This window comes from Teleopsis dalmanni, chromosome 1, assembly GCF_002237135.1.
Source record: "Teleopsis dalmanni isolate 2A chromosome 1, ASM223713v2, whole genome shotgun sequence".
Taxonomy (NCBI): Eukaryota; Metazoa; Arthropoda; class Insecta; order Diptera; family Diopsidae; genus Teleopsis; species Teleopsis dalmanni.
The window spans coordinates 86553595-86576023 of record NC_051846.1 but is presented as its reverse complement, the minus strand read 5'-3'; the positions used below and the strand labels follow the sequence as shown (position 1 = coordinate 86576023).

The 22429-nt window shown below is 29.8% G+C and overlaps 1 protein-coding gene across 4 annotated transcripts in view; it reads right to left on the bottom strand.

Moving 5' to 3' along the window:
* The window catches only part of LOC119668737 (calcium-transporting ATPase type 2C member 1), a 198114-nt gene that overhangs the window by 15585 nt on the left and 160100 nt on the right, over positions 1 to 22429 (bottom strand). For all 4 annotated transcript variants that reach the window (XR_005251529.1, XM_038078345.1, XM_038078347.1 and 1 more), the window contains exon 2: positions 16776 to 18489. Coding sequence is in view for 3 of the 4 variants with exons in the window: in XM_038078345.1 (XP_037934273.1) it covers positions 16776 to 18489 (1714 nt within the window). In the remaining variant the exon portion in view is untranslated. The remainder of the gene's footprint in view (positions 1 to 16775; positions 18490 to 22429) is intronic.

Below are 22429 nucleotides of genomic sequence, written 5' to 3'. Positions count from 1 at the left end.
TTTTTGAGCGGTTCTATGCGTGCGGATGTACCATAGCACTTTGAAGAGTCTTCGGAGAGAATTGACAACTTGTAGCTTCTGGATAGTAGAGTTGGCAGCTTTGCTACACGCGAGACACCCATAGAGAAGTATCGATATGATTATAAAACTGTAGATCAACTTTTTGTTCTTAGCGCTAAGATTATTGTGTTTAAAAAGTGGTCATAAGCACAATGCAGTGTTTTCGCACAACTACTTATTTTTGTCCTGTATGTGCTTGTGATAAGTGACCCGCTTATCAAACGTGTTTCTCAGGTATTTGATGCTATCCTCCTAATTTATCGCAATGTCACCAACTCTCAGTTTCGGTGGATGCTGCATGTGTTTACGAGTTATAATCGTAGCCTTAGTTTACCCACCACACCCCCACATTTATTGCAAAATATAGTCAAGAATTGGGGTAATCGAATGGACCAGCCGCAAATCATATTCAAAAAATATATAAAATTTATTCCAATCATATTTTTGTCTTGTCTAAGTCTAAGTTCTCAGTCAGCTAAAAAAATAACCTATATTTGGGTGATTGGTCAATTACTTTTGACTATCTAAAGACCTTAAGCTCGTTTAAAATACTTCACAACATTAAATAATGTATGGATAATAATTATTAAAAGTGTATAACTATATTTAAAACTCAACAATACAAACATTTTTAAGCTTTAATAATATTTTAAAATAATATTCATTTGAGTGTAAAAAATACACAATTTTTAATCTTTTTTCGTGAAATATTAAAATTTTATGCAAAAATTAGCCTTTGAGGACGATTTCATTCAGGACGTGGAAAAAATATAAGTGGAGAAATTTTTAATGATATAATAAAAATCACAAAGCGTGAAGTTATTAAATGAATAAAGTGAAATATGATATCAAAACAATTTAGTGAAAATACGAAACGGAAACGACGTGTGGTACGGAGCAGGAAATACCATTTCATTTCCGTCGTTAAAAGCGGCACTGGAGAAGCATGACAGATCCTAGTAGTTTCTTTTTTTTTAGCGTGTGAGAAATGAATAAATGAATGCGAAAATAAAAAGAAAACAAATAAGAAGAAAAAATATAATGAAAAATAAAATAAAATAAAAAAAGAAAATAATATAAAAAATAAATAGAACAATGACAGCTGCAACGGGAAGACATGAAACTCATTTGGAATGCATAATGCAGCACGCAAAATGTAAAATAATTTTAAAATTTTTATGTGAAAAACGGAAAATCTTTTTATTTTTCCCACTACGTCGTCTCACTGCCATTCTATGCTAGACAATATCATAAAGCAGACTCATTTTAATATTAAAAGTGATAACTTTAAGCAGAAAAACTTTTAAGTTGCCAAGGTGCAGTTTAGTTTTATTTAAATTTATTGTCTATCACAAAATAAAATGGACTTAAATAGTGAATGAATAAGTATATAAGTGAAAATTTAATTTAAGGATAAACACTTTAAGGGAAACCCTTCTGATATCCACACTCCTTAGAGGATGTGAACTTGATTAGATGACTTTGTTATTGGCATTGTAAGTCAATGGACTGACATTGAAAGACAAGAAAATTTCATTACAAGAAATCAAAATAAACAAAATATTTGAAAAATAATTTAAAAATGAAAAAAAAAAATCATTAGAAGAGTAAATAATAAAAGAAGCAACTTTTAATTTGCCAAAGCAATCACTAACAAAGCAGTTACTGATAAGAAATTTGCAGCGATGGCAACTGCAGTGCAGTCGCACTATGTTGAGGTGTGCATGGAATGAATTGGGAGTAAATGTCATCACATTACACTACATTCAGTGTTGATTAAAATTACCTCAAAGAAGAAAAAATATACAAAATTCAGCGAGCTAGACAAAGGGAAGCTAAGGGAACTCGACATTCCATGTCATTATCAGAGCTTAAATGTATTTTTTGTTGTTGGCTTTGCCAGAGATCAAATACAAAATGAATACAATGGAGACATCAGATAAAAACTGCATTCAATAGACAAAAAATGCGCACAAAATAGGAAAACAAATTTTTATAAAGACAAGCTGTGCTTAATATGAAACACTTTAAATTGTATGCAAAGCAACTTAGTATGTGACCATGGAAATTTTGCACTAAAATACCATGGAAAGGCATTTAAATAAAAACTAAATTTAAAATCTAGAAAGTTGCTACAAGTAATAACAATAGCAGACACATAATAAATAACATATACCTACGTTACTGTACCTAAAGAAACAACATAGTAAGATAAGAGTTACGTTGAAAACAACAGAGAACTGAGCTCCTAGCGGTCCAAGACATGACAGAGAACTATAGAGAAGGGGTTGGTACTTATAATTAAATGCATATACCGTACATCGCCTAACAGGACTCAATTAAGATAGGATATTATTGCCATATACCCTATGTTGAGGAAGTTATAGATGAAAGTAAGTAACCAAATAAGTACTAAACAGTAAAACTGAAATGCGAACCTTTAAAATACCAATTCTTAAGATTATTCAAACCCTAAAATACCAAATATTAACGCAACAGTTATTAGTAAAAGATATGTAGTTGACATAAGGTTGTAATATTTCTATTGCCAATTGTGAAATTTTTCGCATATCTAAAATTTAAATAAATACATGAAAAATCTCAATTAATATCTTTCGCCACAAAAGGAAAACAAAGCATTAGGGAGTCTCTAAAGTAACGCTTGTTTAATGTAATCTATGCTAATTCATACATACATACTAAATATGAACTTAAAATAATGAAGTAATATATATAAAGGTAAGCTAAAATATATATTTTTCTAGATAAATTCAATATCCGCTTTACTTTTTAGTCATAGATTACATAGATTAGAATAATTAGAGTAGTAATATTAATATTAATAAATTAGAATAGATTAGAATAATGCGGCTATAACTGCCAGAGACGCATAGACCCTTTTGGACTCTGGCAATCCCAAATAGAGTTACGCCTCTATGTAAATTTAAGTATACATTTTTGGATATATCAGGAGTGCTTGAAACTCTTTTTCTGAGATAGAGTATTTTTAAAAGATTTATTGAAGCGAGGTTTTAGACCCCATATATTAGTTCCTAGCGACAGCAGATAGTGTTAAAATTCCCTCTGCCTTTAAGGAACTCATCAAGTTCTTTTCCTGAGTCAAAGCTACAAAGTAATCTTTAAAGTAGTCATTTTAGTTTATAAGACCAAATCTTATTGAGATTTGAATCCAGATAGGGTTTAATAATAATCGGCTGTATCTATAGGTTCCTATAATAACCTATAACTTACAAATCATATGTGTTAAAATTTCATGACCTTTGAACGATTAACGTTTTAGTTAGAGGCGTTTTAATGATTCCACTTTTTATATCTTCAGAGCAGCAAAATATTCAAAGCAATTTTGTGTTTATATTTATTATTGCTTCTTGATTGGAAAAAATACTGTGACAGAAAAGTCTTATTCAGAGTGACTGTGATTTAAAGTGACTGTATCAACACCGATAATGCCGACCACCTAAAATCTTGATGACACCAGAAAATATCAAACAAATTCACAAAATCGTTTAGGCAAACCGTAAAGTAAAGTTGGAGGAGATAGCTGAAACCTTGAAGATTTTAACGGAACTTTAAAATCTTCGACTTTTTTCTCAAGTGGATTCTGTCTTTGCTTATAGTTGATCAGAAACTACATGTCCTGATTCTGAGAGCTATTTGGAGCGAGATAAAGGGATATTTTCTGTCTCTACGAAATTTGGGCCCATCATTTCACTTCAGAGTTGAATCGGCAATCATTTGAGAGAACCTAAACCTTTACTTATCAAAGACGCATATAGTCCTCGTGTTAATGGAAAAATATATGTGTGTGTCGACGTCAGATACTCACGATAAAAGTTATTTAATATTAAAGTTAAAACATTTCCCATAGGGTATATCTACCAAACTACTAAATTTGATAACTTGAATACAATATTATTGTGTGTCAAACTGATATCAACCAGAGATATCATAATGAATTAAATAAATCTTTTATAAAGAATACTTTATTAATTTTTAATTTATATTTAAAAATAATAATTATTCTTAATAGATTATTGAGTTTAATAGATTATATATAATTATATAGTTGATAAAATAATTATAAATTATCAATAAATTTATTGAAGTTACTTCAAAAAATATGAATGTACATGTAAATATTCATATTAAAAATAATTAAAACAAAATACTTGTAATAAATTATTTTATACTATATTATTGCACATTAAATTAAGTACCGAGTAATATATAAGTAATAAAAATATTATTTGTTATTAAAATGTAAATTAAAATTTCATGATTGTATATAAAAAATATACCTATTAGGCATGAGGCTAGCCTGAGATAAATTTAATGGAACCACGTCTAAAAATCCCTTCACTAATAAGATATATTAAAGTCAAAAAATAGGTCATAAACAAGTCATTACTACTAATAAAAAATAGTCAAACAAATTCGATTTTAGAAATTTCGTTATTCATTTTCCAATTCTCTGTATCATTTACATATACACTTGCCATTTTTACAATGTCAAGAGATATCTATATGTATATTATTTTGCATTTACAAACTTATTGAGCGGATAACATATTTCCACTCACCTTCCCTACCGACTTTGTTCAGGCTTTACGCCACAAACCCCCAATATTTTTCCATTTATTTCGATGAGTGTGACTCTGATCCCTCCATCATCCCCCTTTTCAACCACGGCTTTCGTGACCCCGGTCACAGAGTCTACAACTAGCACCCCCGCGCTTGCGTGATAACCTCACCCCCTTCACCATCACCCAATTTCCCTGTTTCACGATCAGGAGTCAGGGCTTAGATGAACCTAGTCCGCTAGGTATTAAGCATCTTTCTCTAGCCTCTCTACCTTGATTATTGGAATGAGGTTGCATCCGCCACATGCGGCTGCAATCTTCCATTGTCATTCCTAAGAGGTGGTTTTATTGGGTTGAAATCTCTTGCACTGTAGCTTTCGATGCTTTCCACCTACTGCAAAGGTGAGGGAGAAAAAAAACCTGACTTTATAAAAATTGCAAGAAAGGGATTTGCTGTTATTAGTTATCACTAGATTCATTTGTTCTGATTTAGGTGGTATAATACTCATTCTTCTTTCATCACAAAAAAGATTTAATTTTGTTTTTGATTTAATAAAATTCCAATCAAATTTGATATGACATTTTCTATCTTAGGTGAGGCGAGGCGTAGACGGTGATACTAGTTAATACATAACTGCAATAAATTTCTACCGAGACACTGAAAATATAGAAAATATCACTTAAAAAATAATTATATAAATTTCCCATATTTTTGTAATGCAAAGATGCACTACGATACCTGAAAAAGTACGGAGAGATCTGATTACGTTAGGTTTTTATCTGATTAAAAAAAATTATATTTTCTGTGATAAATAAAATAATAAAAATTGCAATTTATTCGCTTGTGTAATAATTATTTTATTTTGAATTGCTTTTTTTTTCGTCGATTAAAATGAATTGTTGCATAAAGGCAATGACAAAGATGAGTTGTCATTTGGTTATTACATATTATTTTAGTATACTTTTATTTTATATATTATTTTTAATTTCAATCAAATTAAGTCGTCGTTAATATTTTTTAATAATGAAATCCAACGTTCTGTGTTATTATCGCTTGAACAAATTGAAAACATTGTTGATTTGCGAAGCACAAATGATCGGATGCACATGCAACATCATTTACATTAATTACATTAATAACTGCAGTAGTAGCAGCAGCAGCAACAACAACAATGAAAAAATCAAGTAATTGAATTAAAAATTGTTGGAAAAAAGTATAAATTACATTGCTATTTTAGCAAATAAATTTTTAAATAAGGGAACCATCACAACCTTTAAGGGAAAATTCAACAAATAACAAATTAAGCTCTGAAACTACCACATCAGCAGCACAGCCATTAAAATTCAAAATTTATCTTAATTACAATATTTTACGTAAAATTAAATGTTTTTATTTAATTTTACTTTATTGCAGCAATTTATGCTGCAGTTGCAGCCAGCAGAAGTTGCAATTTGCGGTGCAAATGATGAGAACCGCTGCAAATATCTGTGGTCGAAGACGGGTGAGGAGTTATCAGTGACAGTTTTGGAATAAATTGCTATATTTAAAACCAATTAAATAAATGCAAAATTTCACTTCATTTAATTATCTACAAATTGCAACCAAATGAGATATAAATTAAAACATTAACATTCGTTTTAATCGAATTGAAAACACGAAACATATTTTCCAAATGTTCGCAAAATTATGATGGTTCCAGTATATTCATGTTTTGCAGTAAAACTTTTATATTAAAATATTACATTTTTATTGTAAAATTACAAATGTTAAAACCATTTTTTAGGTGACAACTTCATATTATTTTTTAATTAACTCCATTCAAAAAGATAACAATAGCGAATTAACAGAGCATTTTTCATGTCGCAGATAAATGCTCCTTTAATGCAGTTCCCCAAAATGTTTCCAACTGCTAATCCACGCAATAAGTAATTACAACTTTAATCTGAATACGAATCAGAATCAGAATCAGAGTTCCATGAATTTATGAAGGAGAAAATTATTCTTTTCAGTTGCTAGCACAACGCAGGCAACAAAAAAGTAACGAACGCGAACTGAACTTTCCTTTCGCATATTTACAATGAAGTTGAATTCAAAGGAGAATTCAAATGACAACTTCAACTTCAGTTCCAACCCCGGCACCAATTTGAGGATTCGAACTGAGAACCAAACAAAAATAAAATTCATAGAAAAAGGATGCTTGTTTACAAAAGACTTTATAGTGTTTTCCAATTAGAAGAGTGCGATGGAGGAAATAAAGTTTTTATTTTCACTATTTTCACTGGATTTTCATTTTAGTTGCCACATTAAAAACTTTATTTATTTTTTTGTATTGTAATATTAAAAATAGTTAAGAAAATTAAATAAAATTTCAATAATTTAATAAAATTTAGTTTAATATCTTAAATACATACACATTAAAATAAAGAGTTACATGAAAATGAAGTGTTATCCATTTCGTGGTCCTGATTTGGCAGCACTGTTACATGGCATATAACATATGAATTGGCATATATTGCACTATCATATAAGACATCATTTATCTAATTCAAATTATTTGAGGCTAGTTGAGTCAGTTCACTTGAGCACTTTTACTGTCTATTAACTGCGAGGTCTCTTTATAACCTCAGATCTGCCATACCTTCCCAAGGAGCCTGTAAGCATTCTGAGATTCGATAATTTGGTGTTGGTAAGCCTGTCAGTTTTCGTAAATAATTTCAGGGCTCAATACTTTATGTATTTTTTGAGATTTTAATTTTTGAATAGCCATTGAAGGTGATGAAGAATTTTGGCATAGCTAATTCTTTTCAGTTGAACATGTTTAAACCATGAAAATCGTTTGTCCAACGTGTTACCTAGATATTTAATGCTACCTCCTAGTTCATATATTTATATATATTATATATTTTAAAATACAGTTCGGTTAACAACCGTTGATATCGATTCTCCGCATTGGATTTTCTTCAGTGATGAGGATCATTATTTACTTGGGGAAAGATCAATAAAGAAACTTGCTATATATAGCGCCATTTAGTGTATAAGTGTTATATACCCGTTCTTTTCTAATACTAATTAAGGGTTGACAGAAAGACTGATTACTATAACCATATGATAACCCACTTGTGTTGGGCATGAAATTTGACATGATATGAATCTTGTGATGGCTTGTGATTTTGAAGTTTTGTTTTGTTTTACGAGAAAAATTTTCCCACATTTAATTTCATATTTTGATTATATAAATCATACGATTTGCATTATATTACAAATTATGCGATCTTTCATAACCCTACTTACATTCTGTGGTTACGACAACCATCGTATTGTTGCGAACAATCCTTAAATTCTGCAAAATAACTTAACAAACATCTGTCAACTTATTGCCGAGCTACTTTGAAGTACCATATGTGTCGATAAATGATCAAAAAATAACCTCAAAAGAATTTGAGGTGTTCTGTGGTAAGATGTTGTGTGGCAGTTATTTAATAATGTATTTCACCAAAAAATCCAAACATATATTGTAACAAAAATTTAATCGAAATCGTAATCAAAAGTGTGGTTTAGTTAAGTTTAACCATAAAATGGATAACGCTTGGATAATGCTTGTATTCATATTCATATGACAGACGGGGAACTCATACTAACTGCCTTACTTAGGCTTCAGGAAGTAAATTGTAGTTTTCGAAATAGACATTTTAAATAGTAGTGAAAAAAACTAATTTAAATAATGAAAATAAATTTTGTATGAATGACAATAACAGACTGATATCTGATAGAAGTTGGGTTAACTTAAGCTTAAAAAAGTAGAACCATTGCATACTATAGAAATTTTTAATGGAAGTTAGTTTTCTTTGAAGATGTTGGATAAACAGTTGAGAAAGTTAGATCAGATGAATGACATTTTTCTCTTGTTTCTCTGATTCATAGCTATGTTGTTAGATTAAATTTCTATTCTGTCAATATGTCTCTTTATTGGACAGGGTTCTGTAAATTTAGGACACAAAGAACAAGTCATATGTGCAGTTTAGCATGACACTCCATGGGCCAGCTTTGGTGGTCTAACTACCCAATTAGGTTCATATTTAATGCACTACTTGGAAATTAATATAATTTTTTTTACGTAATGGTTTTGCACACACAATAAGAAGGCTTGAGTATCACTGTAGTAAAGTCAAGAAACTTTTAATGATGTAGTGTTATAATGTGATCATATACATTACTATAATGATGTGGCTCAATATGATGACGATAAGAAAAGCCAAAATCCATTTGGAACAACTCGATAGTTTTTTTATTATTTCTATTTACAACAGAAATGATAACAAACGAGTGACAACTATTGTGATGGACCGCGACTTTCACTAGTGTACTTAGGAAAAGAAGGGTTTCTTTCAGAGAAGATACCAGATGGTATAACAGAAGGATAGTATCACTTCTACAGAAGGATAGCATAAGAAATTTACAGATAGTTTTCTGTAGGTCGTATATATTTTTATATATCATTAAATTAAAAATTAACACTTAACAAACATCTCGCAATAATTAGCTACCTATATACTTCATAAGATAATGTAATAGTTCTAAGTTCATACATTATATACTTCAGATATTTCTAAAAATGAAATTTTGAGCACTACTTATTACTACTGATATTATTACGCGGAAATCTTGTCGTCAATAAGAACAAATATTCAATTATATAGTTAGACGCCATTGTAAATGATAACAAATTATAAAAGTGTGATAAAATGACACTTAGATTCTTATATATTATTTTTTAATATAAAAATACATAAAAAAAGAAAGAATTATTTCGTTTTCAATTAATACAGATGTTACACCTAATTAGATTTTTTTTTACCAGGAAGTGGCACCTTTATATTATCTATTATGGAATCTATTTCTATTTACCCCTTGATAATAAAAAGAGTCATCAAAGATAAAAACACATACAATATAACAATAAAAAAAATTAAAGAAAATATTTTGATTAAAATCTCATTTCTTACTGCAATCACACAGTTCTGGAAAGTTAAGATTTTTTCTATTTTCTTAATTTACGATAAAAACATGCACAAACGGCGTTTGTTTAACTAAAATTAATTCTTTTCATTTTGTGAATGAAGCACAAATAGAATTTTGTGTATTTAAGCAGATGGGGCGAATGCAATTGCGATCCATCCTGTATCCATGCATTCTTACATCCTTGTAACTGATTGCTGCAAGCATGACTTCGCAATGTGAGCTCTCTTCGAAAAATCCAAACAAATTTCAGGAAAAATGCCGGCGCCAAATGCCAGTAAACAAACTAAATTCGTGAAGAATTTATGCACTACTCCGGCATCGGAAAGAAATTCAAGAATTGAACTTTTTATTTTTCTTCAATTTGCCTTGAATGAAGTCAGAAGCAAGAAAAGAAGCCAAGGTGAACTGAAACAACAATTTTAATGCTAAAAAATAGTTATCTCTACAAACTAAAATAACATTTTTTTAATCTATTTTATGCACTTTATTATATCATTTAAGCGGTATATTAAATTTGTTATATTATTTGTAAAGATGAGAAAAATAAGTGATTTAAGGTTTGTATCTTGTCACATGTCTATCAGACCTCAAGTATGTAGGCAATACACACCATTTCGTCTGTTAGTGCTCAGCATTTACAAAAACTGGACTAAAATTAGGAATGTCTCTCTTTCTCTCTAACTGATCTACTTAAATTATTTAAGAAAACTGAGAAATACGAGTTAGTGTAGCCTATTCTATATTGTAGAATTCAAATTTTGGATTTGGATACAATACTCAACTGACTGCGTATTTTAAGTTTATCTTATCCTCAAATCAAAGAGAATATAGAATTGTTCCTTAAAATCTTATATAGTTTGCTATTTGTTTCATATGTAAGTGAACCATCTTTTGATGATAATAAATATTGATATTGCAAGAAATATTTTTAAAATATATAAGTTTTTAATTATATGTAACTAATTCATCAAAAAAAGAAAATCCATAAAAACTAACTTTTAAGCTACTTTAAGTGTTCGTTAGTGTTGACAACGGACGGTTCACATTTAAGAGAGTAAGATTCCTTACATTTGCAATAAAGAAACTGCAAAAGAAAACTGATGATGGATACTTGTCAGTATCCGAAATAGATATATGTTCCCTCCAAAACATCACTTGATTCACATAAAAGTTTGGATTTGATATTCTATTAATTTACGAATTTGAATTTAAAATAAACTAAAATGTTTTTAACAAAAATATATAATATATCTATCTATCCTACTTACCACTAGCGGTGAACTCTTACAAAGAGCAGTAGTACTAATCAGAAAAAAATTAATGGTTCCGTAGAGAAAAAAAATTCTATAATTTGTTATTATTAGTAATAGATATATACATAAAAATATATATATAAAATCCTTTAACTCCTAGGAGGAGCATAGTGTCGCAATTGAGGCTATATAAAAGTATAGTCTCAATTAAATGCATATAAAATGAAAATAAAAATTTAATTTAATTTGTAAAATAATAGTGTGTATGAAAGGTATTAAAGTGTTGGAAGAACCGAAAACAATCTCTACTTTTGTTTGTCTTATGTTTTCCACAAATTAAATTTTGAACTGCTCTCCACTTATGTGCGCAACCTTCATCTACGTTCGAAAAAAATAATGTTCTTCAAAAGAATGTTCATCAGCAGTTTTCCATAAAAAAAAATGTATGAACTACGAGTAGTTCAATATCTCACAACTTCATTTACTACAAATTAAAAGCAGAAAAAGTTCAAAAATCAAAAGTTTACGCATACAAGCCAATGTGTACTTTTAAAGTTTTTCCGTGCGTTTCCACATAATTTTCCTGCTTCACCGTTCCCTTCATAGCAATATTTTGAAAAATATTTTTCCTGTTCATAATTTTTCGGTGCATTCGAAAACCTTCGAACTATTTTCATTACTTGGCTTCGATCTATGTCACAACACACCCCTGGCTTTGCCATTTCACATTAGTTGTAAACTTTTCCAAATCCATCTTTCATGGAAATATTTCAAAAAACCAGAAATATTTTGTTTAACTCATGTTGAAATATTCAAAATATAAAGTAAAGAAGTAGATATATATATATAGTATCTACAGACATACGTAGTTACATACATGCATACCTCATATGCATGCAGAAACTAACTGAATTTGGCAACGTTGAAGTATTTCAACTATTTGGAAATGCTCTAGGTTGACTCTGTGACAGGATTCAAATATTACTGGAATTTATCAAAAATATTTAATATAGTAAATATTTTCTACTTGAAATTTATCTTTAATGTTGCTTTTATTTTGTATCTATAACGTTGTATAGCTTCATTACTTTCAATGCGTAATAAAAGATACAAATAAAATAATTCAAGCATTACTTGAAATAATTTATTAACAAAAGTTGTATATAATTTACCACTATGAATAGAAGCAGGGTAAATTGTAATAAATTTTAAATAAATAAAACAATTGATTATTACAAAATATCTACTATTTATAGGATATTTTTGAGGTTAACTTGTTTCGCCTGCAGGTTCTTTGGTTTAGGTGTCTAAAACATAAACCAACGCTTCAATTTTAGTAGGTTTTAAGTTCAAGTTCTTATAAGACATCACTATGACCTATAAAATTATAGGCAGAATAAAATTTTAAGCACGCAATGTCGTTGATAAGCAGTAATAAAAGACAATCTCTAGACGGCAGTAATTACTTACTTCCGGTCTAATGGAGAGCTTACGGAAAATTTTTCAGAAGGAAAAACAATTAATTTCTAGTTTCTCTTTATATGCAATCATCTTGGAAAGCAGAGAGCAACCACCCTAATTATAATCTTGAAAAACTAACAGAAGCTAACATTAATTATCTACAAAACTTCTTAAACCGTATGAATTGGATTTAACCATGCTTACATGAACAACCTATTAACTGTTGGATATGAAGTGAAATTTAGTCCTGAAAGAATAGTATTGCTTTTTTGCCATTTGTAACATAGGGTCTTCGATGTATTCCTCATGGTGCAACAAACATTTTTATAAACTTATTATGCCTTTTTCACAATTTTGGCAAGAATGTAAAAAAAAGAAAAGAAATACAGTCGATTTTGATTCTTATAAAATCAAAAATAATTTTAAGAGAATGTACCACACTAAATTTAATGACATTAAACTAAAAATAATTACTGGCAATCATTATGAAGATTATTTGAAAAATATATGTGAACCATTAGCAGTTTATTTATTAATATAAAATGAACATTTTTTCTTAATTATTTGGAGGGAAGAATATGCTAAAAAAGTATCCGGATTTTTTGGTTGTTAACTACTCCTTAAGTAATAGATCTTTTTTTAAATTTTTTTTTTGTTATGTTGGTACACCTATTCTTGACATATGGTACAAATTTGAGCGCCATCTGTCAATTAGTTTGTTTACAGCAGCTGTTAATGTGAGACTACCTCAAGTGCATTTAGCGATTTTTACTATGGAAAATACTTGTTGTACGCGATTTTTTGACCAAACACGGCACCACTGTCATCGCACAGGCACCATATTCACCAGATCTGGATCCGTGCGACTTTTTCCTGTTCCCCAAAACTTAAATTGACCCTTAGTGGTAAGCGTTTTGAGTCGATGGAATCGGTAAAAGAAAATTCGCTGAAGGAACTAAAAGCCATACCTTCACGGGCCTACGAAAAATGTATGGAAGATTGGGTTAAGCGTTGGTTTATGTGTATCGCTTCAGAAGGGGCATATTTTGAAGCAGATAAAATAAAATTGGAATAAAATTTAAATTTGTGCTGGAGGTATTGGAGGTTTTTGAGCTGAAGGATGTCTGTTAATATGATATTCAAAGTGAATTTTAAAGAAATACATTCAAAAGCATGATTAATTAACGATATTTTTAAACATGACTGTATGAGTAGTTAAATATGTAAAAAAATCTTGAAAGTAATTACCGATACTTTCTACAGAAATATTTTAAATATTATACTAGAAGGTGTTTGTACTTTTTATAACATAAAAGTAGAAAGTGACATATACAAGAGAGTATTTTGGGGTTCAAACTCGCTTGAAAAACAATTTATTTTAATTTTTTAAATTAAATTTTTTTATATACTTTAAATTTGTTCTTAAAAACCCCTTGATTAAATAAGTGCTTGTATGCTCATATGCAAGCTCCTGTATTTGCTGAAGTTTTTATGGAATTTTAATAATATTCGTGGTAATTTTAAGGTTTTCTTAAATATGGAATAATAATAATTCCTTTTCACACTTAAAATTTAAACAGTTTTATTCGTGCAGTAACTAATTTTCTTTATAACATGCAAAGCTTCGAATAGTTTTCCCATAAGGAAAACTTTAGTTGAAAACTTTTATTTGATTTTAAAACAGAGTTTCACATATCCCAAAAATTATGTAAATAATTGATAATGTCTTTCCATTCCGCCTAATTTGCAATGTCTTAGAACAGAGCAAATTGCGCTTGTGTCAACCACCCAATTAAGTGGGCTTATGCGGCATTCAACACGTACCACGCTGATCTTTGTCACAAGCCTGCCAAACTCCTGCAACATGAACCGTACAACTTTCTCAAAAGTCAATGACGAAAAATTTATGCCCGCCATTTAACATTGTTTTCAGAAGACTTACCAACCAAAGAATTTAACTTAAATCTGTGGAAAATTTAGTGAGGGAAGTAGTCGTCAGGGCAAGCGGGGAAGAACTATTATTTTCAGCCAACTTTGCTCGACAAAATTTTGTGTAAGTGGATTAAGTGAAATTTTGTGTTGTTGCCAATACAGAACCGAAAGGGTAATAAAAGAGTATAGCGCTTTGCCCAGAATTAATTAACCATGATATGTTGACTATATCGGGACAGAAGCCAAAACGTGGTCTATTGTTTGGTTTGCTCAACACAACTATAGTTGCAGCGCTCCTGCGGGTAATGGCAGTGTATATGGCCGCCTGTTACTTTTACGTGAAAGTTTTAATTACAATAAAGTTATTGGATTAATGCAAGTGTACATTTCGGAAGCAAACGAGCATGATGATTAAGTTCATATTTTATGCTTATGTTCATATAAATTAAAACTTCAATTTTTTAAATTATTTTAGTTCTACTAAAGCACAAATCAAATTATGAAATCCCAAGAATTACAACTACATTTACAATTAAGTTAACTTAAGTTATAGAGAAATTAATTGAATTTTATAGAACTTGTTAGGGTTTTTTTTTGTTGAATCAAATAATTTTTAAAATTCTCTTTATTCAAAAATAAAGAGAAAAAAAAAACTGGATTTTATATCATCTCAGTTTCCTTTATTTTTATTACCAAAATTAAATCTTTGGACAATTTTAATCGTAGAAAAATTGCAACTTCAAATGGAAGGATAAAACAGAAACTCCTTGTACACACTCCACTCTTTAAGTTGGTTCCTTCTACTTCGTAGCGTTAGCAACGAAATAATTAACCACAATATGCGGCAGCGTTGGATACGGATTGTCCTGTCTTCTTTGCAGATGAGCTGCGCTAGACAAAATGAATTACACATTTGCCATTAATCTTTGTTGGCCTGGAGTAAGTTTCAGTTGCTGGGTGTCTGTTTAATTTTAGTTGTTGCTCATTTCTCCACAACTTCATTTAAAATAAGAACCATAATCAAATTGTTTCATTTTGAAGTTGTTCATTTTTTATGTCTACATTCTACTTCTTTCGTACCCAACACAAAGGATTTTAGCTATAATGGAATTAAGTTTTATAATGGAATATAAGTTAATAAAATTCCTAAATTAAAATTATATTCTTTAATCAGGAATTAAAATTGTTGCTATTTGTTAAAATGCCGAGGGATAAAAGCAGTCATATTAACGTATGATGTCAAACGTGAAAACAATACAGATAAGTAGTTTCATCAAATAATGGCAACATTATTCAAGTTTCTAAAAACCACACATTTAAAATAACAGTTTATATTAGACATAGACTTTTAGACATATATGTAATATGCACTCGATAATCTAGACCAGGGCTGCCTAAGCCCTTGGACCACATGCGGTCCGCGGCTAATGTTTGTGCGGCCTGAGACATGATTTTAATCAACCATAATTACGTAAATTTTCTTTTGGTGTACTTGTAAAACTAGATTATTTTATTTTTATAGTATACTAAATAAATGAATTAAAATTGATAAATTGATAAAACTAAATTTAAAATAATTTCTGGGGCACCCCCAATCTGTATAGTGATTTGTATTTCCCCTTGGTCGCATCTGGTCTGGACAGCCCTGATCTAGACAATTATATGTTATACCAAGAATTATTTAAAGTTATTTGTATCCTCAAATTTATAGTTTGTAATGTTATAAATTAAGATTTATATGTCATATATTCATTGAAAAATATATTTGTCAATATATTGTCAATGTATATATTGCAAAAGAGTATATATAAAAAATAGATTTTTTCAACCAAATTTAATCTATCTATTTATAATTAGTACAAAACCATGATTAAAGGAAAAAATTTGATAAAAGTTTAAGTATTCGTTTAAAGTAAATCGAAAAATCCAAACAAATGAGACAATAATTTATTAAGAATAAAAATTGGTGTTAATACAGGAGCTGCAAGAAAGAAGAGAAAAAGGAATATAAACACTCTACTCTAAAATCATACAAATTGGATTTTTAGCTGACCATACAGCTTTTTCGAGTATTGCCAAATATCTATAATCTGTGGTCCTTCTGAAAGTATTTTTTATATATAATTTTTTGTAAATAACTTTTAAGACCAAGTACCAAGGGTTGAACTTGTACCCAGTAAAATTTGATACTGAGAGTCATTGTTAATTACCCAACTAAGTAGGGAATAGTAGGGAATACTAATATACTATATATATTTTAAGATATTAGTATTTTTATTTGATTTTTGCATCCTTTAATAGCAAATTAAATCCCTCTGTGTAATAAATATATTTGATAAAATTCTGATTAACAACTACTAAACGGTTAAATATAACCGTGCTTTTTATATATAAACAATTTAAAAAAAAAACGTTATGTATGTTATATTGTTATATAAATTCACTTACCAATGGCCATTGCGGTTTCTTGAGCATCACCAGTCACCATTTTGACACGTACTCCGCTCTGCATCAACATTTCAATAGATTCTCGCACCAAAGGTCTTGGTGGATCAGTTATACCAACCAAGCCACAATATATTAAGTCCTGTAGTGATTTTCCTTTGGCAAGTGCTAAAACCCGTAAACCTTTACGGCCTATTTCGTAAGCCTCAGATAAGAACTCAGCCTCATTTTGCTTGGTTAAAGGCACAGTTTGCGTGCCAAATAAATATTTTGTGCATTGTGGCAACAACATTTCCAAAGCACCCTTAGCAAAAAATATTTCCTCCTTGTTATTATTGTATTTATGTATGCATTTAACAGCCATCATCTTTTGCTCGGATGAAAACGGATACTCCTGTATGCGTACATAGTTTTCAGCAGTTGCATACATGCCATTCTTCATGGCTACAGCTATGAGTGCACCTTCCGTTGGCTGGCCAAGTAATGTGCCATTCTGTATGTATGCATTGTTGCACACTGCTCCTATTTCCAATAAATTTGTTATGTTACTTTTTGCCATTTCCACATTGTTGCAGTTTCTAATATGAATTTCGCCTTGATCATTATACCCAGCACCAGTTACGTCTGCCATATAACCATCAGAAGTGATGATGACAGTAGCCGTCATCTCGTTCTTGGTAAGTGTACCTGTTTTGTCTGAGCAAATAACATTAACGCATCCAAGCGTTTCAACAGTTGGTAATTTTTTAACAATTGCATTACGTTTAGCCATACGCATCACACCCAGCGCCAGCGTGACTGTAACCACAATTGGCAATCCTTCCGGTATGGCAGCCACAGCTAGAGAAACGCTTATATTAAACATTTCTGTTAAAGGTTTTCCTTGTAACCAACCAAGCAGCATGATAACACCAATGATGATGAATGAGTAGAAGCTCAACTGTGCGCCGAGTATGTCCATTGATTTTTGTAAAGGTGTTTTTGGTGCTTCCTCAGCTTGCATCATTTTAAACACTTCACCAAATTCGCTACGTTCACCTGTGCTCACCACAACACCTTTACCATTTCCACACCGCACCAAAGTGCCCATGAAAGCTATATTTTTCATATTGGTATGATCTTTGTTACCGGTGTTGTTTAAAAGCATATCAGCGCACTTGCGGGCGGGTTCTGTTTCACCGGTAAAACTTGATTCATCTATTGATAGATCTATGGCCTCAAATAGTCGCACATCGGCCGGCACTCGATCACCAACATTTAAATACACAACATCGCCTGGAACTAATTCTCGTGCCAAGAATGTCTCTAAAACACCTTCTCTCAAGCAGTGACATTCGGGTGGCACTAATTTTTTTAACTCCTCTAGACTTTTCTCTGACCGATATTCCTGTATGAAAGCTACAGTTACCACAATTATTATGGCTATCGTTATGCTCACTGCATCATCAAACTGTTTCATTACTACCGAAACTAAGGCTGAACCCAATAGTAACAAAATTAGAGGATTTCTAAACTGTTCGATATATTTTTTCCATGTTGGCTCTTCCTCAATAACATTCAATTCATTGTGACCAATTATTTTGGCGCGATATTTTGATTCCGTCCATTTTAAGCCAGTTCGCACATCAACCTGCAAGCGGCCCGCCACCTCAGAGGCACTGTAGGTAGATGACTCAGAGGTTGTGAGCAACATCTCGGGCGTTAATGTTGAACCCGTCTGAAAGAAAATAAAATGCTTGTTTAATATTTAATAACAAATTGAAGTGTAATTTTAATTAAATTTGATATACTATATACTATATTAATCATTAAGAATGTATAAATTTTTTCTAGTGAACAGTGTATATTGTCAAACCTAAAACTAATATCTGTACAAGATGTGAATGAAATGATTTTTTATCTGCTAAGAATTTTTCAATACAGACATTTTATTATTTTTTAATTTTTTTATTATTTTTTTGAATATTAAAAAATTATTTTAATAAATATTTATTGCTCATTTATGCAAAAAATGGATGCATGTTTCAGTAAAAATTTGCATACGTGATGTTCATTTCTAATTCGCCTCAAGACCTGCATAAAGCTTACTTTGTTTATTGTGCCATCGAAAAAACGTAATTTCAATAGTTCCACACATCTCAGTCGAAATTTTTAGAACAAGTCACGTTTCAATGTCGATGCTCCAAAAACTTATCAGTCTTTCGCATACAAAATATGCTCGCATTTCGAGCAAACCGTAACATACGGAATAAGGGAATGGAAATGTATCTTAACAAATCATTCCATATTACAACAAAACGCCAACTGCAACTGACAAATGACAGTTGCTTTGCCAAGTGGACATGACAAGCAGCCATTATAATTGCAAATTAGCAGCTACCGAATGCTTCCTTCACAGTTCCGTTTCGTTAAAACTTTTTAAATGGAAACAGTTTAGAACGAAATTCCTTTCCTGCTCTGCTAAAAAGTTTTTGCTGATCCACTAATTTATGACATTGACTCAAATTATACAACATGTGAGCTTCGAAGATGAGTCGACTAAGAACCAAGAAGTGTATAATGTTGGCGTTGGACACGAAGTGGGTGGTTAGGAAGTGGGCTGATATACCCTTTATTTTGTTAGTTAGTTTTAATTAAGTTTTGCATTTTTTTCTTGCATTTTAGTATCCTTTCGGTTATGTGACTTTGCGAAACTTAATTGATTGTTTTCATTAAACTTTGAATGATAAAGCCAAGTTAGCCACAGGACTTAAGAGAATTAACTTTGGAAAAGACTTAACTTTTTTGCTTGAGTAAAAATAATTTATAGCAAAAACTGTTGTATTCTTCGTGTCATTTCAATATCAAAATCAACATTAGAAACAAAGGGTTCTTAACTGAATGTCAAACTATGCCAAACCCAAATGCCGTTTGCAATTAATCATCTTCAAGAGTCAGAGATAAGCAACAACAATGTTTAAATCTGAATGTTATAAGATATTAAATTTAAATAATGAAGGGGTATTTGGTTTTTCATAAGATTTAAATAAAAATATATAATAAATTTATATTTGTACTGTGACGAGAAATCTATTACAAATAGAAAAGAGAATAATTGTGAGAAAATCTTTGAAATCCAAAAACAAATACTAAAAACGACTACTGGTCCATACAGCTGTTTTGGATACTACCAAATATCCATCAATAATGGTTATTGGAAACGACTACTGGTTTAATTTTCCGTATATAAATTTTTAATTGCAAGTGTCAGGAATTGAATTGAATCTATCATCAGTTGTCTCTAGAAACGACTACTGGTAATTGTCCATATTTGATATTTGGATTGCATGTACCAGGGATTAAACCCTGTCTATTTTGAAACGTGGGTTAGCAAGTTTACTCACAAAGCTAACGTAAACTTTATTTCTGTTATTGGAATTTAGTTTCGCTTTTATTCATTTAAAAGCGAATATTGAACTCATTGTGTTTGTTATTGGTTAGAACATCTGTATAAATTGACTTAATCATTGTGGATATTTTTTCTTTTTTTTTGTACTTTTAAAATTACTGACATTAGTTAATTTTATTTCGACAAATAATAGTTTACCCTGTATTTTAGGATTCACCATTATAATTTTAATCATCTCGCAAAATTTGCTTAAACAGTAAATACTAAACTTATTTTATAAAAAGTTATGTAGATAAACATTAATTTCTTTATACTTTGAATCAAATTCTGTTCTCAAAAATTAATTAATCTCCTACAAAGAAAAATAAAATAAAATAGTTCACAAACATATTGTATGTACCTATAACCGGCTAGAGACTTAACAGATCTAACCATTATAAACCTACAGAGTAGAACCAAAATCGGTAATTACAAAAGAGATACTTTGTTACCGGACATTGTTTAATAGACAAACAGCCATTGAAACTTGAACTCTTGAAGTTGCAAGTGATGTTCTTCACAGCATCTGACTACAGACAGAGGAAGTATCATTATGCTCTCTTATGTTGCGTAGGTGCCTAGTCATAGCAAGGAGCAACCCTATAATTTTTTGGAAACAGTTTTTTAAGTACCTCAAAAAACTACTAGAAATTAATATTGAAAATTTCACAAAATAAAAAAAAAAATTAATTGGTTAAAGGGATCTTGGTAGATCTAAAATCAGGTCAAATTTAGTTAAATCACTGACAGAGGCGGAATAGGCATGTTATAATATAAGTGCTATGGTAATGCAATTGGTGTAATTGAGTATGAAATCTGATATGCAGATTTACTGTTAACTCTAGCTTATAAATTTATCTAACCTAATAATTATAGACTCAATTTATTGAGTTTTATTTTAACGCTATTAATTGTAATATTATCTTTGTATCAGATCAATTTACTTGCACTTTATTAAACATACTTAGTGCAGTTCCAATCTAGGGATTATCTTCTAGAAATAAAAGAAGGAAAAAATATTGGAAGGGAAATCACAGAATAATGGGGTTTGGATAGTAATAGATATAATAATATGTAATCATTTGGTCAAAAACTATCTAATAATTGAAGTAGTAAACAAACGCTCTCAGTTTAAGAGATATAAAATATTGTTAAGTGCTTCTGTACTCACCCTTTTTTTAAGCTAGAAAGTTAATTTTTAATTTTTTTAAATTTTATTACCTTTTATGAAGATAAGATTCATTTCAATAACTTGAAAACATATGTGATGTTTTTTAATAAGGTCTACCTTGAAGGCATTAAATATATATAAATGAATTAATAGTACATATATTGTATTAAAACAATTGGTTAATATTTTTTTTAATAACAGTTCTAATTAAGTTTTTCAATAATTTACTTTATATTATCTAAGTTAGAAGGTTAATACTATGTAGTTTTTAATGCTTGTTATAAATTAAAGTAGAAATAAATAAATACAGATTTGTAGACTGCCAGCAAACTAAAGCTATTAAAAGTTTGTCCTGAATATAGTTTTTACTTCATATATAATATAGTTTTGATTTGTATTTAGTGTTGAAATATCTGTCTTATTAAATAGAAAAAAAATTACAGACCTTATAAGGGTTACAAATTTTTTAAAATTTCTTAAAAGTGTTTGAATACAATAATGTAAGTATTCATATTAGTTGTTGCAAATTTCATAAAATGAATTCACATCATTAGTTTAGAGTCAAGTATAATTGACAGACGCATAATTTTGTGAATATAAAAAAAAACTAATTTTAATTATACTTAATTATTTCCTCTATAACAAATAATAGATGAATTTCATTTCCCATACATATCGAATAAATTTTAATAACGACATCAAGGTACTTATTTGTATTGTTTTGGAGTAAAAATTTCTCAAGAAATTTTATTATCAGTATTCAAAATAACTAAGTGCACAATCTAATAATAATTTTAAATAAAAATTTTGAAACGGAAATATAACTTATATATCTATTTGTAATTGTTTAATCATTTCATTATTAGATAGATTTAATTTTCGTTGTTTGAAACTTAACTGCAAATGAGAAACATGTAATTTAAAAAAAAAAAAAACAAAATCTATTAATAACAAAAATTAAAAATATAAATGAAACTGAATTCCAAAACGTACAGATACGGATAATAAATCTCTAATGAGCTTTTACACGTGCATAACGATCATGTATTCGTATCTCAC